Source organism: Littorina saxatilis, linkage group LG10 (assembly GCF_037325665.1).
Source record: "Littorina saxatilis isolate snail1 linkage group LG10, US_GU_Lsax_2.0, whole genome shotgun sequence".
NCBI classification, from domain to species: domain Eukaryota; kingdom Metazoa; phylum Mollusca; class Gastropoda; order Littorinimorpha; family Littorinidae; genus Littorina; species Littorina saxatilis.
Window position 1 is genome coordinate 39,182,381 of NC_090254.1, and position 18,262 is coordinate 39,200,642.

General features: G+C 40.8%; 1 protein-coding gene and 1 long non-coding RNA gene across 2 annotated transcripts; one reads left to right on the forward strand and one right to left on the reverse strand.

Moving 5' to 3' along the window:
- Positions 1–18,060, reverse strand: LOC138978799 (uncharacterized). Its single transcript, XM_070351585.1, has 6 exons — positions 17,653–18,060; positions 9,496–9,604; positions 8,678–8,909; positions 4,307–5,753; positions 2,929–3,032; positions 1–2,401 (listed from the first exon to the last, which is right to left on the reverse strand). The coding sequence occupies exons 1-6, from the start codon at positions 17,937–17,939 to the stop codon at positions 1,806–1,808; spliced, it is 2,775 nt and encodes a 924-aa protein (XP_070207686.1). The 5' UTR covers positions 17,940–18,060; the 3' UTR covers positions 1–1,805.
- Positions 14,153–17,217, forward strand: LOC138978805 (uncharacterized). The gene is made up of 2 exons (XR_011459809.1): positions 14,153–15,595; positions 15,841–17,217. It is a non-coding gene; the product is annotated as an uncharacterized lncRNA (long non-coding RNA).
- Positions 18,061–18,262: the final 202 nt, after the last annotated feature.

Genomic DNA, 18,262 nt, shown 5'->3' on the forward strand with positions numbered 1-18,262 from the left:
ATCTTCTCACCTATTGCTGTCACAAGGGAATGACTGCCCTCGAAGTAGGTGGAGGGGGGGGGGGGGGGGGAGAGGAAAAGGGAATGGGAGGGGTTGGGTAGGGGCAGTTAGAACCACAACTCAATAATGACTGAATTGCTGTGTACGTATTCTGTGAGTGTGTGCTCACCAACTGAGACCTCAACGTGGACTGGGTGGCCGAGTGGTAACGCACTTGCGCTCGGAAGCGAGAGGTTGCGAGTTCGACCCTGGGTCAGGGTGTTAGCAATTTTCTCCCCCCTTTCCTAACCTAGGTGGTGGGTTCAAGTGCTAGTCTTTCGGATGAGACGAAAAACCGAGGTCCCTTCGTGTACACTACATTGGGGTGTGCACGTTAAAGATCCCACGATTGACAAAAGGGTCTTTCCTGGCAAAATTGTATAGGCATAGATAAAAATGTCCACCAAAATACCCGTGTGACTTGGAATAATAGGCCGTGAAAAGTAGGATATGCGCCGAAATGGCTGCGATCTGCTGGCTGATGTGAATGCGTGATGTATTGTGTAAAAAAGTTCCATCTCACACGGCATAAATAAATCCCTGCGCCTTGAATATGTGCGCGATATAAATTGCATAAAAAAATAAAAATACAAATAAAATCCCTGCGCTTAGAACTGTTCCCACGGAATACGCGCGATATAAGCCTCATATTGATTGATTGATTGAAACCTCGGGCCAATGACCCATACTTGCCAATGAGCAAGTTTTACCTATGGGACGGTCTCCTTTGATGTCTGAGAGGAAACTCCTCCTGTCCCAGGTTACAGACACTGACCTTCTTACCCGGGGTCAATCACCGAGTTTTATCTATGAGACCGCGCACGCGCGCGTGTGTGTGTGTTAAGTCTGCCAGTCTGTGCGCTGGTGTATGCACGTACCTCGTGCTTATCCATATGCACATCAAATGGGAACAAAAATAGGATAAGGGACACAACTTTCAAGACTGAACTGCCCAACAGTTGCCACCCCTGTAAACAAAATTATACCTCCCAAACTCCCAATAAAGACCCCTCCTTTTTACGACCGATTTTTCTGGACATTTTCAAGGTCGTTAGTGGGAGGGTTTACTGTACTTGATTAGCAGGTAAATATCACAGGATGTTAAAATTCGACTTATGTACCATTTTGTGAGAATGGGTCACATAATTATGTTTCCTCAAATATTCCAAGCAAGTGAAAGTAGCATAACACTGAGTACAAGAGTGTAGATTTGGACTGTTGGAGTTTTCCTGTGTATGTATCACCAGGTGTCTGTTAAGTTGGCTGGGAAAGGTGAACACAGCGTCACACTTCTGACATTGATTGGTTTGTTTGTTTGTTTAACGCCCAGCCGACCACGAAGGGCCATATCAGGGCGGTTCTGACATTGATGATGCCGTCTTGTGTGTTTGATCATGTGTTGCTTCAAGCAGGCAGGACCGTTCAAAGTTGCTCCACACTGTTGACACTGATGTGGTCTTTCTTATGTGTGTTTCAACATGTGCTGCCTCAAAATACGGACGAACGTAGCATCACATTGCTGACACTTATATGGTCCCTCTCCTGTATGTGTCGATATGTGTCTCTTCAAGGCACTGGCATGGATGAATGTAGCATTAACACTGTTTACACTGATGCGATCTTTCTCTGGTGTGTGTCAACATGTGCTGTTTCAAAGTACCTGAGCGGACGAACGTAGCATCTCATTACTGACACTTATGTGGTCGCTCTCCTGTGTGTGTCAATATGTGTCTCTTCAAGGCACGAGCATGGATGAATGTAGCATTTCACTGTTTACATTGATGGGGTCTTTCTCCGGTGTGTTTCACTTTCAACATATGTTGTTTCAAGAGACCAGAGTGGATGAATGCAGCATCACACTTTTGACACTTATGTGGTCGCTCTCCCTTGTGTGTCAAAATGTGTCTCTTAAAGGACGCAATGCGGTAGTATGCAGCATCACACTGTTTGCACTGATGTGGTGGCCGTTCCCCAGTATGTGTTAACATGTGTTGTTTCAAGTGTACAAAACGGAAGAATGCAGCATGACACTTCGGACACACGTGTGGCCTTTGACCTGTTCTAATAGAGGTCTCATTTTTGGAACTGGAAGCTGAATCAGGTTGACTGCATGTTGACTGTTTCTCCTTGATAGTGAAACTGCCGTTATTACAGCTTACAATTTCACCTGCTGCCATGCTTGTTTCCGTCCTCTTTCCTTCTGAATCTAAATCAGTGTTCAAGTGATTGTCAACAGACGGCACATCCTTTTCCTTGTCCTTCAAGACGTAATCATGATCAGCACTGACTGCATCTCGTCCTTCACATGTCTGTACCACAGGGATAGTGTCTGTCTTCTCTCTCACATCTTGTTCAAATGTTACTGAAAATTAAAATATAATTGTCAACAAACATTAAATCCTTCAGTTACCACCCTCATATCACTTCTAACTGATTCAAAGGAAATTGTTTCGAGAAAAGGCCCTCAATACTGTAAAATGGTAACTTCTTAAAATTCTTGCTTTTTCAAACTTACACTATTGCCAACCCTAAAGATATTGGAGGTGTTTTTGTTCCCTAAAAAGTACATATGGCATTCAAGCCAGCCTCAAGATAAGAAAGAGACCCAGAAGCTAGATTTTTTTTTTTTTTTTTTTTTGGGGGGGGGGGGGGGGGTTGCTGTTTGTAACATTAGCGACTCTCCATTACAGTTAACCACGCACACAAAAATAAGCAATTACATATGTAAAATCTTGAAAATGTTAAAAAAATGTGTGAAGGATTTCTTAAACTTTTTTAAGGAGATCAAGGTTGTTAACAACATTTAAAGTAACAAGTGTCAAAATAAATGAGCATTTAAAGTACCTTCTACATTTTTACTGACTAATAGACGCAAGGAAAACTACTAACCATGTAGATACTGGTCAGTCATGTAGAATGAATCCTCTGCGTCTTCCGCCGGATCAACCTCCATCTTGACCTCTGTTGTCACCGCTGGGCCCTCTTCCTCCTTCCTGTGACAGCAAGACATTATTTTAAAAAGTGAATGTAGAGCAATGTCACTGTATGGAGTTATAAAAACACAGTCAGAGGTAAATTACCAAAACAAAATTAATGCCCTTTTTGGTGTAGAAAACATTGAACATGTACACCAAAATGCATAAATATGAATTGTCTTTTTGTTTGTGGAGCACTTTCAACCATATTTGGATAGACACAAAATCAGTTAACCGCATTTTTTTCCTGAAGAAACATCCATGAAAATTTGATACCAGATTTGTGCCTCCTTGTGTTGGTGAGTCTAGTTTTTAATAGATTTTTTTTCTTTATTATATTTTTATTCAGGTAAGTTTCTGTACAGTGAACAAGGTGTGGCAAAGAAGCGTAAATGTAGTACAAGCCTCAACAAAGATTTCAAACAAAGTAATATATATATGTAACAAGAAGAGCAAACGCTCGATCGAGTCACTTTCGCAGTTCTGAATATTATATGAGGCATCAGATGGACAGGAAGAAATTGCTATTCACAACACAATGAGTCACGTTCACATAAAATTTGAGCCCGGTCACTTTTATAGTTTCCGAGAAAAGCCCAACGTTAAGTTGTGTGTTGCCGAACAGAAAAGGCTAGTTATCTCCCTTGTTTTTCTGATAACGTTCGTAAAAGGCTACAGATGTAAATACTTTGATGTAAAGAATAATCCTACAAAGTTTCAATCACATCCGATGAACTTTGTCAAAGATATAAAATGTCTAATTTTTCCTTTGACGCTGACCTGTGACCTTGAAAAAGGTCAAAGGTCAACGAAACCATCGTTAAAGTGTAGAGGTCATTGGAGGTCACGACTAAACAAAATATGAGCCCGATCGCTTTGATAGTTTCCGAGAAAAGTCCAACGTTAAGGTGGTGTCTACGGACGGCCGGCCGGACGGCCGGCCGGACAGACTAACACTGACCGATTACATAGAGTCACTTTTTCTCAAGTGACTCAAAAATGGCAGAGAACATAATTGCTAGGCACCTGGAAGAGTTGCTTTTAGTTGTTATCTAAGTTAAATGGGTTTTTTCCACAGTGTACACTGTATCTTTACATTTTTGTTACTAGATTTTTTGGTATTTGTTTTTATTTTGTCCGATTCTTGATAAAAATTGTTTTTAATGTTACATGTATGTTTAAATCATTTTGTTATGATCTTCATGTGTAAGACTAAGACTAGTAAGAGGGTAGGTGTCAGCTCATGAACAAAGAAGAAGAACCTGAAGATGAGACAGTGGGGAGAGTGGTACCTTGATGACGAGGGGGGCAGACTGCAGGAGACAGGAGGCGGTGTGTCGCTGAAAGCAGGAGGTGGAACAGCTTGGACTCCTTTGTCGACGTCTTCACAACTCTGTGCTGGAGGATCCACGACCTCAATCATCACCTTTTTTCCTCCTTGCCAAGCAGATGCCATTTGTTCAAGCAAGACAATAGCCTGATAAAATTCCCGCAATGGCAGATCAGACGCCAAAAAGGCGAGTCGCCTGGCAACCTCAAAGGCTTGGCTGTACCGCTGGGTTTGCGACGGTGTGGCCTTCTCCTTTGGGCTGTCCAAAACCGCAACACTCATTGTCATAGTGGCACTTGTTTCATTTGCCACCAGCCGTCCTCTGTAGTATGATGTTGTCCAGCGCCTGGCACAGAGCTCCTTGTCAAACAGGGCCAAGCCTTTGAACAATCTCACAGCAAAGACATGGCGGCAAGGAAGCGACACTGCCTTGAAAAAACTACATGTGCATGATTCTGTGGAGACCTTCAGCGTGCCTTCAGATGTGTGTAGAATCATAGAGGCAGAGCTCGCTGCATCTGCAGACACCACAACGTCTGTGCACAACTGGTACTGCTCCTGAAGCAATCCGAATGCATGGGGGGTCAGCAGCCTCTGGTACTCCGTCACGGGTGTTTCAGGAGCGTATACCCCAACAGGGACCTTCTGGACAACCACTGTTGCCCTGTGGTGACGCTCCTGGTCCAGGGAATCAAAGCATAGCAGCAATTCCCTGACAGACACTGCCAGGTTACCACCGCGGTCAACCACAGACTTGATTTTCTGGTTGATGGACTCCAGCCGGTTGTTTGTCCGGTTGAGCATGTGTCCAGCCTCCACTTTCATTCCCTCTACCCACTCCTTCCTGATCGGATGCCAGTTTGAATCAAAATAGTGCAGCAGCTTTGTATTCCCAGTGGCCTGCAACTCTTGGTAATGCACCGTATACTGCTCTTCCGAGTGGGAATACATCAGCTTCTGCAAGATCTCCAAAAAGTTGTTTTTCTCCCCGCTGGAGCAGCCCATGCTCTTCTCCGTAACCTCCCTCCTCAAGGTCCTCAAGGTGTGAAAGAGGCAGATGAGAGCTGCGTCAGGGAATTCCTCTCTTAGCACATCTCTTTCAGCCCAGTCCTTGTCAGCCATGAAACACTTTGTTCTGCCTGTGTCATTGAGCTCCTTGAAAATGGAAACCATCGCTCGCATCGTCTCCTTGTCCTCCCGCCCCATGAACCACACCGCGACAACTTGGCTCTCCCCATTGCCATCAACCGCCAGCATGACGTAGAGAGGCATCCCAAGGTTGTTGATGTTGCATGTGGCATCTATCAAGACCATCTCCGGAAACAGCTGGTACATCTCCCTCCAGACATGGCGCTGGTAAAAAACTGCATCCGTGAAGCCGTTCTGCTCTACGACTCGAATGGTGGCCCCTGCAAAATGAAAATAAAAAATCCTCAATACAGTAGACTCCGCTTAATAAAAACACATCGGGACTGGGCAAATTTGTATTTATTAACCAAAGTTTTTATTAACCGAATTTAAAAAAAAAAAATTAAACAGAAAAAAATAAGAATTTCCTCTCCTGTGAAGGAAGCGATCATGAAGTAAATGTACCTGTACGATTCAGTTAAAAAAACTTGTCCATTGTCAGCTGTTTCAGTGGCTCTTTGCGCAGAAATGCCTGTGAAGGAAGCGATCATGAAGTAAATGTACCTGTACGATTCAGTTAAAAAACTTGTCCATTGTCAGCTGTTTCAGTGGCTCTTTGCGCAGAAATGCGCGGATGTCGGCATCAACACAATTAAAGCTTATTCGTTGCTTTGGCGTTGACCCTTCTGCAACCGAAGCCCGAATTTCATTTTCATTTTTTATCGATTGGTACAGAAACGAATGCAAGACGTCCAAAAAAGTTGCAGCTTCCCGAACACTCTTTGCTATCAGACTATGGAAGCGATCAAGAAGTTGAACCTTGTCTTGCACCGTCATTTCTGTTCTTTTTCTCTTTGTGCCCTTGGACGCCATGTTCAAAACTGCGAGCTTTATACGTGTGTAGGAGAGAATGCAATGCGAGAATGCAAACGTGATCTAATTCTCGTGATCTCGTTTCCCCCCTAAATCACAATTTTCGCTGAACTTAGCTCACTAAGCTTCAGCACATGCTTGCATCGTCTGTCGGGTGAGTAGATATCGCTCCGTGTTTGACAATACATTGTCAAATTTGTGTTAAGTAAGCGTCCCAGCACGGAAAAAATACCCAATTTCGCCAACAAACTGTTTTTATTAACCGGATTTTTTTTTATTTATTAACCGAAGGATTATTACATGGGCCATATACTATAGTGATAAATCTGCACCGGACTAAGTGTATTTTAAAAGCGGCTGTCCTTATTAACCGTGTGTTTATTAAGCACAAGTCATGTGAAGCGAAACTAATACATTTACCGTATTTGACGGACTACAAGCCGCGACTTTTTTTTTTAAAAATCGCACTGCGGCTTATAAAAAGATGCGGCTAAAACGTTACCTAAACTTGAATAGCATTCACCTAATGGAAGTCGCCGCGGATTTTCATTTCGCTCGATTAGCGATTACCGGTACTTTATTAGCTCTCTACTCAAGACTCGGCGCTTTTCTCTTTCTTTCGCGAATCTTCGTTTGTCAACAAGTCGTCGTGACAAGATAGCGTACAGAGAAACACCGGATGTATCAGGATCTCGCGCGCGAGATTTTGTTTTTTTGTGTCTCGCGATAGTTGGAGGAGCGAGAGCCGCCATGTTGTGTTTTCGTCTGCTCGAAATGTGCGCAAAAGTCGTAAATCATCCCAAAAAAGCTTAAACCGGGCGGGACTACATGTGTGTGTTGGTTACAAATTGTGTGTGTGATATTTTTCTTCAAACTTTTTCACTTTTCTTCTTTGTTTCACTTGTTTATTCTCGGAGCCGATTTCGCCAAATACCGTACTTTCGTTTGCCTGGTTGTTTTGATTGATTGACACGATCTGATTATATTTTTTTCGACGGCGGCTAATATAGTGACGCGGCCTATACGTGGCTCGTCCCAATTTTTTTGTTAAAAGTCGGGGGTGCGGCTTATAAAACGGTGCGTCTTGTAATCCGTCAAATACGGTACTCAATCTGTCAAACTCACAAAAATCCCAAAACAGAAAGACTGCCAACATTCCAAAATTCAGAATCAAAAAAATAAATGATTGACAAAACAAAATGTTACATTACTTAGCCGGCAATTTTCAAGTGAGTAGCCACACGATCTTGAGATAAGTTCATTATCTATTTCACAAGTGTTCGTCTGTCTACTTCCAAGACATTTGGGTCGACATACTAGTAAATCTAACGTTTTGTTTTGTCAATAATAAATGTGTATAAAGCAATTCCGAGAACACTACTGGACCGATCTTCATGAAACTTCACATGAGAGTTCCTGGGTATGATATCCCAAGAAGAGGTTTTTTTTAATTTTGCAGACAGATGTCTTTGATGGTGTCATATCTGGCTATTTGTGAAAGTTGGGGTGGCACTGTAACATCCTCATTTTTCAACAAAATTGGTTGACATTTTGGTCAAGCAACCTTCGGCTAAGTCCGGACCATGGGATTGCATTTCAGCTGGGAAGCTTAATTAAAAATTAGTATGCCCATTAAAGTTGTCATATAAATAGAATTTTCAGCAGAATATTAAAAACTGATTTCATTGTATTTCTCATTTTCCCCTGCATTCAAAATTATATAGATATGTCATGTTTACTTTTAAAATGTGTTCAGAATGAGAAAATAGGTTCAGTAAGAACTATGGTCACATGCTTTGCGAAGACTAGCATGACCTGCCTCTTCGGGTATGGATAGCCGAAACTATCTATCTCTGTCAACACAAAACTAAAAGATCCTCATTGAAACCAAAAATCTGTCATCACCAAGACTACTACAGCTAAACTGAGCTGGTCTGGAAAAAGCGCTTTGCTGCTGGGCCTATCGCTCCAAAAATCAACCACTTATTTTATAACCCTAAGATCATTACGAGGTAAAGACTTATGATCTCTCGCTAGGCAGTACCTACAAACTGGGTTAATGGCAGGGTCAAACCCTTCAAAAGTGTTGAAAGTCTCAAACTCAAAGCTTACCTCAACGTTAACTATTTTTTTTTACGACCGACCAGCCGTTACACGCCTCATTCCCAAGAATCTTCTCATTTACTTGCTTTCCCCTTAGTCGTAACGGGTTCAACTTGCCCATCGTAACTTTTACCCCCCCCCCCCTCCCGCCGGCAATCGGGTGGAGGATAAGAACAAACAAGGGTGCAGGAGAATAAATAAGATCAGAAAACTAACAATCATCACATACCTCCTTGTGTCTTTTCCAGTTCAGAGACAACATCCTGCAGGTTCAATCCCACTCCCGACCTGCTGGGCCCAATGAGGTTGTGGAGGTCTTTTAAGGTGACGACCTTTCCTGTCTCTTCCCGAATTTGCTGCTGGACAATCTTCTTGTCACCTTTCAGCCGGAGACAACGGAGGGCCCGCTCCTTTTCAGCATCATTCATCTGTCGCTGGCGAGGCAAGTGGCTGTAGTTTGCCTGCAACACAAACGCAACAATAAAATAACCAGCCCTAAAAGTGGCGAGTATTTTACTTGCCGCAGCGAGTAGAAACATTTAACTGGCGAGTAGAACTATTCAACTACTTGCCTATAGCGAGTACGGTTACTGAAATTTAGTGAAACAAATGGTTGGTTTGGCAAGTAAAATTTGATCTCTGGCGAGTAAATTTTGAGAAGCACCAGCCAAAGGCTAGTGCACCATTTTTTTTACTTTCAGGGCTGATATTAATGAATGCTTCCTTTCAACAGGTCAAGCCAAGGGAGACAAATTAGAAAGATATCGAACCAGACGCAACAAGAGCCTAGCTACTCTAATGTCAATCATCAGTTCGGAGACCTTATCACTCATACTCATAAAACAAACGGTCATACACGTAAAAATCCACTCATGCAAAAAACACGAGTGTACATGGGAGTGACCTCGAGTGTCACGCTCCCATGAACGCAGAAGAAGATGAAGAAATACTCGTAGAACAGTAAATAATTTAAAAAACATCTTTTTATACATGTACAAGAGGAAGATACCTATCTGAGTGCAGAATTCAACATCTTCACAAGCTTACCGGGCTGACTTCATGGTTGTGATCTAGATGCACAGACTTGATCACCAGCATCTGCCCATCAGCAGTAGTCCTCACTTTCACGTGGAAAGGGCATGCCATCTGAAAAGTCCTGCGGAAAAATAAAAAATGAATTAAATCCCGCACTCGCAATTCAGAAATTAAAAAACCTGTTTTAATATTGTAAACTCCCATTATTGTAATTTTGACGACCTTGCTCCAGTAGGCATACAAATCATATTAAGTTACCATGCATACGGAACAATCTGTAAAGAAATATTTTGGCTACATGAACTTTACATGCGTTATAGACGCAAATGCTGAATGAAAACATACACACAGGAAGGGAGAATGGGTTAGAATGGGTTGATAAAGAGTGCGCAGACAAATAAAATGAAATATATTGATTGCAAAGCTACAGCAGTCCCTGCAATGTACGGCCCCCGGCGTGAGCGGCCACCTGACATGTACGGACACATTTGCTCGGCACAGAGTGTTTTCCTTCTATATTTGCCCCCCCTTAATCGGCCACCTGCAAAACGTGGACGCGGACACTAATTTTCGGTCCCAACAGGTCATACCTGCCATGTACGGACAGACCATCGTCAAATTTTCACCACAACAAAATCGATAACAGAGCAGTCCGGCTCTTGGTACAAAGGTCACAGCCGCAAAGGTGTGATGACAGTCACCGACAACTTGAGTGCACGTGTACCCATCAGGAGGGGTGTAGTTTTGGTCAGGAGTGGGGTACATGCGAAGATGCCAACATGAAAATGCACTATGCTCTTTATTCTTGTCTGTTGGACGTAATAGAAGCCACAGTCGATGAAGGTCCTGTAGCAGTAAATTGCGGGAAGAGAAATGGTTTATGAAGACAACCAGAAATTTAAAAGGCTGTTTGAAAAGAGCTTACTGAGACCGACCTATAACGGCACACCTTGAGCTTGACTCAAACATCTGGTTCTTTTAGACAAAAAGGGACTTCACAGTCGCGTCAAATGTATCAACACGTGATGGGTTGTATTTTCTAGACAAACGGTGGTAATCACTCCTTGTGTTCTAATGAGCTGAAAGTGATTAGGAATCTACCGCCTTCTTTGCGGAAAGAATAATCAGAAAGGGAGAAATATGGTATCCACGTGATCTAGCATGATTGTGAGAATGTTATGCAAGGGCTTCTCACTGAGGATTTAATTTCGCAAAACAATTGGCCGAAGCTGGGTTACATTGTACAACTACAAGGGCGCTGTCTGTTGTAGTAAAGTTTCCACGCGCTTCTTAAAGATCCCACGATTGACAAAAGGGTCTTTCCTGGCAAAATTGTCCACCAAAATACCCGTGTGACTTGGAATAATAGGCCGTGAAAAGTAGGATATATGCGCCGAAATGGCTGCGATCTGCTGGCCGATGTGAATGCGTGATGTATTGTGTAAAAAAAATTCCATCTCACACGGCATAAATAAATCACTGCGCCTTGAATATATGTGCGCGATATAAATTGCATAAAATAAAAAATAAAAAAATAAATCCCTGCGCTTAGAACTGTACCCACGGAATACGCGCGATATAAGCCTCATATTGATTGATTGATTGAAGTTGTGGTTCACCCCACAAACCGTATCGCCTTCACATTGGGTCTGATTATGATGGGTCATGGGTTCTTGCAAGTGGTGAATTCAAAACTTGCAGAAGGGCATGGGATTGAAGGCATGGTGAAAGTCATTATCTCACCACTGTCGCATCAAATTGTATCATTACGTCATCATTAAAAACACAAAGGGACGTTATCACCTCTTGTTTATTACAACAGCTGCAAGTGATTGTGAATCTGTCACATTCATGTGTGAGGACGTTTCACTTTCACTGAGGTAGTACTTTTGCTAAGTGAGTGCCAGCAATTGGCCGGGTTACGGTGTGCATTGCTTTTTTTGTGATCAGATCAGTCATAACCTAGCTGCAGCTACTCACTTTGCAAAAGCAAACCCTCGGTAAAACACAATCGCAAAATATTCTCACGTGGGAAACAATGTTGTACCCTTTCCAATGTACCCTCCATCAACTCTGTACTTTGACTTGGAGGGTCACCACAGCTATCACAGGACTCCCTTGAATTGTTTCCGACGCTTATATTTTGGTCTGCACTATGGACACTACTTCTGCTCCAAACGGCATTCTTTTCCTAAACGTTTGCAACATGAAATTGCTTACCGCCCTAGCTATTTGTATTACTATTACTATTAGGTTTGTGTGCACAATTCAGGAGTGTGACTGTGACTGTGAGCTCTGAATTGGCAACGCTAAAGTTCAACAAATTGAACAATACTGGATATCGTTTCCTAAACAAAGAAAACGATCAGCGAGGCCATATGCTCAGCAAAACTTTCTGTAAATCGCGGGAGAAATAGTTCATGGAAGATGAACAGAAATTTAAAAGGCTGTTAGAAAGTAGCGCAGCCATTTGGAGAACGGAAGTGAACAGCAAAGCTGGTCAAAAATGGCAGGAGAAATGTCTGTCACGTCATACAAGGAAACAAATTTCAGCCTTTTATTTTTAATGCGATATTTAAGTCTCCTTCTCTCTCTGCCATGTTCTATTTACCTATAAGGCCAAAAAAAAAAAAAAGGTCTGTTTACGGTAACCCGACCGACCCTAGTTTTTTCGCGCGACCCTAGACTTTTTTTTGGCATTTGGGGGGAAAAAAAAAAAAAAAAAAAAAAAATCTTGGTTTTTTGGCAAAATAACGTAAAAATATGGTTTTTTGGAAAAAAAAAAAAAAATAATCCCGACCTACCGACCCTATTTTTTGGGCCTATGTTACCGTAAACAGACCTATTTTTTTTTTGGCCTAGAACATTCTTTCGACGCTGACCTCATTCCCTTTCTACGTCATTCATTTCATCATACAATCATTCATTCGCTCGGCTTCCTGACGAGTGGACGTGAACTATCAAGATAAGTTTTGTGTAAATATTTGTTTGTCTGTTCACTCAAAAGACCGTTGGGTCGAAATATCTGTGAATGTATTGTTTTGTCAATAACAAACGTTCCAACAACCTACCTTTCTTGTTTTTTTGATTCTGAATATGGTCAAGAGTACAACAGAGCGTCGAGTGCCTGTATCACGAGTTGGTCACAAAACTAGCCTTGTAAAGGCAACCATTCTACATGCACCTCAATCAAACCTGTTCTAATCTGTTCACAATAAGTTGATTTCAATATGCATGTCTTCTTGTGTTCAAATCTGTGTCTGTTGAGTTATATATCTGTGGATTAGTTCGAAAAAGTCGGTTGTCGGCGAAACGCGAAACGTGACACAATTCACACACTACACTTTGAAGCTGCATGTTCGCTTTACCAGAGACAATTTGAAACTGAATCAATCATATCATGTTATGAAAGACAAAACAGTTCAATGCAGGTTTACTGTCAGGACGAACGAATGACCGGCGATGTGTATAATTGCGTTCAAAGGACGGCTGCTTGCGCGTAACCGTCGCGTTAGTTTTTCGTACCGAGTTCGTCTTCATTTTAACAACGAGTTGGAAGTCTCGCGTAGGTGGGAAACAGCATGATTTTAAAGCTTCTGTCGCTGCCTTCATTTCGGCATAGGACTTTAAGCGGTTTCTTGATTCCACTCTATATAGCAGTCCAAGGAAAAAATAATTGAAAACCGCGTAAATGTTATGTTACGCGCATGCAACAAAAAACGATCCCTCACTAGGACGTGAACGAGATTTTGCGTAAGCGGCGGCCATTTTGAATATTGTTTACAAAAGAGCTGGCCACATGCTGTTTTGGTCGAAGCATTGATGGATCATTGTGGCGAAAAAGCATGAGGTAAGTTTTGCTGTTTATGGTTACGTTTATGCAGTTTTGTCAGTGAAAGACATGAAATGCAAGTAAAGTGACCAAAATACATTATCATTTTTATGAACAACGGCATGAACGTGAAAACAGTGTTAGCAGGGGTTATCTTAGTCGCATTTGGAATTGTGGAAAATGTTTGTTGATTTGTTATGAGCACATGTTTGTGAGTGACCATGCTTACTTTTGGTGTTACTGTTTTTAATGTTACATGCGTGAATATGTTTGCTTTAGGAGAATGATTTTTACATGTTTTTTAGCGAGAAGACCAATTTTGGACGTAGTGTTGTGAGATCTCGAAGGATTAAAAACAAGAGGCGAAGCCATCAAGGCTCACGTAAGAAATCGACAAACAGTAACACAAACTCAATCACTCCGTCACACACACACACACACACACACACACACACACACACACACACACACACACACACACACACACACACACACACACACACACACACACACACACACACAGAAAGAGCATAGGTGAAACTGTGCAAGAAAGCGAGACACTAGATCTAGATCTGTCTGTCTGCATGTAGCCTACTTACAAGGACACGACTGCCAACTAGTCTCGGCGCGCTCAAAATAATAATGACCGAGACTGTCAGTACTTCCTTCGCGTGACGTCTAACCCTCTTACGTCATAATGTGACGTCAATGTAATGTGACGTCTTCAAATGTTAGAGTTTCTACCACAGACATACACACGCACAGACGCACGCACGCACGCACGCACAGACAGACAAAGTTACGATCGCATAGGCTACACTTACGTGAGCCAAAAATTGTTCCGACTTACCATTTTTTTACCATCTTGACGCGTGATTGTAACTTAACACGAAAGTACATATCGTTAACGTTACGTACAAGCAAGTGCTGCATTCATTTTAGATCGGGGAAATTTTAAAGGAAAACAAATATGCAATAATCTGAACATTTGCATTCTCGATGAATGTGGATGGCCCTGGTACGATCTTAAACCCAAGTTTGAATGTTCTGTTCGTACGTAACCTAACGCAATCACAGTGACAACATGCCCGTGTAAAGTTACATGCTAACTATCACCTTGTTGATGGAAACTGAATCTGCAAGTACCTGTCTGATTTTTCAAGATGATGCGTTTTGAATGGCGATCTTTAACTTCAGTTTGTGTTTTCGCCTGCACAAGGGATGTTTTAGTGATATATGTGTTTGTATGTAACTTTACTCCATAAAGAGTGGTGTTAAGTTACACTCATGTATTTTTCATCACACAAGTTTGGTATAGCAAAATCTATTGAATAGGAGCTTTTTAATACAAATGAATTGTTTGCTTCATGGTAACATTTGAATTATAATTGTGCATTATGTTACATGCAGTAAAAACGTGCATGCAAGTAACTTAACACGATAAATGCATGTTATGTACCTGCAGTCATACTGACATTTTCAAATGGCATTGCTAAGATGAACTCAGGATTTCATTGACTGGTTCCATCCCACTTTGAAAGGTGACTGGATGGAAACAGTCAACAATTTTGCTTTTCAAACTGTTTAATGCTTCAAAATAGATTAAAGGTGTTTGCATGTAACATGACACCATAGGTTTTGTGTAAAGTTACTTTCAAACGTATCTTGAAGAATTTCACATTTTTGTGCACACTAATTGCACACTATAATGTTCAAAGAGTGGATCATTTAGTACAAGCATTTTTTTTAAACATGTGTTTGAATGTCACATAACACAAACATAATCATAGACTAAGGGATTATTCGGTGTTAAGTTACATGTATGAGTAAAAATTGCCGTCAACATAGTTTATTATCTTTTCTTTCTTTTCTGTGGATGCTTTTTTTTTAAGGCTGCTTAACAACCAAGATATGGTTTAATGCAGGTCAACAAACAAACAAAAACCCACTTAATCTATTGCTTGAATGTAACTTTACTCGGTAAAAACAAAAATTCACAAAGAAGGTGAGTGTTTTCAGACTAAGAGTGAATAATTATGTATTAGGATGAGTTTTAACAGTATGTGTTTGAATCACAATGTAACATAACACACACATGATCAACAGCATTAGGAATGCTATTTCAGGACACAAAAAAGTTTGTTTCATCGGTCCAGCATTTAATTTTTTTTAAATTTTCTTCCTTCCCTGGACACTATCAACTGAGACAACATCCAGTGAAGTTTGCAGAACAGAGTGGTGTGGACTCAGCTGACAATACTGTGACCTGCATTTCCAGGGGTAAGAGTACAAGGACTTCAATACATTCAGGAAGAAATTGTGAGAATTGAGGCACTGGGGATTTATTTTTTTTGTTTGTTTCAGTACCAATGATACTAGTTTTTGTTTAAATGTACACGAATATATTAACATGCATGGTAATTTATGTTTAATTCAATCAAATTGATGATTTTCATGAGATTAGTTATGTGGAACTGGTACGCTTTGAATATCACCTCGGAATTTCTTGTTATTTTGTGTTGCAGATTCAAGCCCTCATTGGTGATGGTGCAGAAGTACATTTCCTGAAGAAACAGCGTGAGAGCAAACAGACTTCTATGTGTGGCCCTTTGTTCCCATGCACTAAGATTTCTGAAGCTGTACTGTTGTCATGTATTTGTTTAGCATGAGGTCAACCAGCCTAGATGCATTCCCTCCATAATAAAAAAAAACAATAAAAAATAATACGAGTGGGTGGAACGCTGTTTTGTTAATATTTCAAAACTGTCATTGATTTTCATGTATGCAGAGGCTCTTCTATTCCATCTGTCAGTGCCACATCTGTGGTTAGCAGCTTCATGTTTGTTTTTGAGTTCATGTTGTGCTGTTGTCTAGTTACAATCTGAAAGATAGGAAAGGCTGGTTGGTAGCAAAGTTTGGTTGGTAGGACATTTTTGGTTGTTGCCCAATGTTTTGTCTAACATTTGCTGTTTTGTTTGAGTATTTCTCTTTTGATTACTAAGGTGTAGCTGAAGTAATAACAAAAGTTGAATGGATATGTTTGCCTTTCCCTTATTCGGGATATTTTGTTTGTTGCCTAAAACTGGCTCTGAATCCACTTAAATTCAATTATTTCACTGTCTTAAGCACTCAATAGGTCATTCAATATTAAGAGAATGTTTTCTTCAATTACTAGTACGATTTAAGTGATTAAGAAGCTGTATAACAATTATTTCACCTTCAAATAGCACTAGTTGGTGTAAAGTTACTTGCATACGTCTTTTCTTGTTATTTATTCTTTCCCTTTATCACTTGGACTCACATTTTTGGATGTGAAATATGTTTATATCTATGTATTTACTTGTAGAACATTTAATTCTGGATGGATTTCTTTTTCTGGTGAAAAATGGGTAAGAAAAAGGATAGGTCACAGTGTTATGTTACATGCATGTATTGCTAGGTTTTCTATTTTATACATTAAAACGAGTAAAACAATTGTTGGGATACTTTAACCTTAATTAATACTTTAACTGAAGTATTTCATACCTTGACAATGTAGGAGCCTTTAATACAGTACATTTACTCAGTCATTTTACCTTGAAATTAGGAACGCCTGATGTTGTAAATGCATGGTGCATTATAACATAATTCAGAAATTGGAAAAATGAACTTTTTCTTCTTACAATTAAATATAAAGATAAGGCTTAACATATTTGAAGACTTTTTGTTTGTTTATTTTACTTAAATATGTTACTTTTTTAACATTGTGAGTCAAATGTTCTGCTTTGTGTAAAGTTACGTACATGCAACAGTTACATGCAGTTTTCAATACTGTATCAGACTAGAACACTGTTGTTATGATTTAATCATTGAAAGTACACTTGTAGCAGGCTGTTAAAGTTAAATAAAGACCTGGAATTAAACTGGATTTGTTTTAAGTTGATGTTGATTGAAAGGGTCACGGTGTTACCGTTACATGCAAACCAAATACATTTTCTTCAAATACTACTCAGTAAATAGCCCATTTGAAATTTCTTTCGGTAGGAAGTATCAAGATAACTATATGCTCCAATTTAAGTAAAAAAGATTGTTTTATGACAAAATTATATTTGTCATGCTCATGTCACAGAGACTGGACACTATTCTGTACTCTTGACCATTTTAGAACGTTGGCAATGGCAGTCTCTTTGTTTTTGGATATATTTAAGTCATTTACACTGATCCAAGACAATTTCATCAGATGAAACGCAATCGATATAATGGCAAGAATCGGTGATCCCTGAACTTTGAAATCACAACAATAACATTCATTGAAGTTTGAACAATAACATGTTACTTGTTTAGTTGTTAGCACTTACGACTGGTTAGGTCGCTGTCCCGTTGACTTCGATTTGAACTTTCGTCCTCCATTGATGCAGGCATAGTCCAACTCGCCAAACTGCAATGCCTCCTTGAAAGTCTTTCTGGGGGCTCGTTTTCGCTGCACCTGAAGAGTTCGCGATGACCGAACGTAGAGCTGGACGAAACCGTTCTTTTCAAAATCCGAGATCGTTTTTTGCAAACAATCGAAGGAATCGAATGTACTTCCTACAGTTAATAATGCCTTTATTGCTTCGCTGTGAAGCCGGGTCTCCATCGAGTCCATGACCGAAGTACACCGGCTGTAACCCTAGCACAACCAAGTGAGGTTACGCCGTCCGTGTAACCCAAGCACGAGGACACCTGTCTGCTTGGCAATCCTTTCTCTAGACTGCGACATAGTAGGTGTGACGTCACGAACAAATGGTAGAGTGACTTCCCTTGAACCCGTGTCTTTAAGACCAAAACTACCAAATTATGTTTTTAAGCGGATGAACTCGGAGCACAGGCGGAAGGTATCGCCCACTGGAGCTGATGGGGTCTATGTCGACCAAAAGAGTGGGATTCCCTGTAGGTGGAGTTCCTGGAGGGGGATTCCCTGTAAACAGG

Bases quoted from the DNA above. Each gene is read 5' to 3' on its own strand.
- LOC138978799 (XM_070351585.1), bottom strand. From the start codon at position 17,939: ATGGACTCGATGGAGACCCGGCTTCACAGCGAAGCAATAAAGGCATTA. The intron at 3,033-4,306 runs GTACCACTCTCC...TTGCTGTCACAG, and splicing joins CTGCCCCCCTCGTCATCAAG to GAAGGAGGAAGAGGGCCCAG. The intron at 2,402-2,928 runs GTTAGTAGTTTT...TTTAATTTTCAG, and splicing joins GACTGACCAGTATCTACATG to TAACATTTGAACAAGATGTG.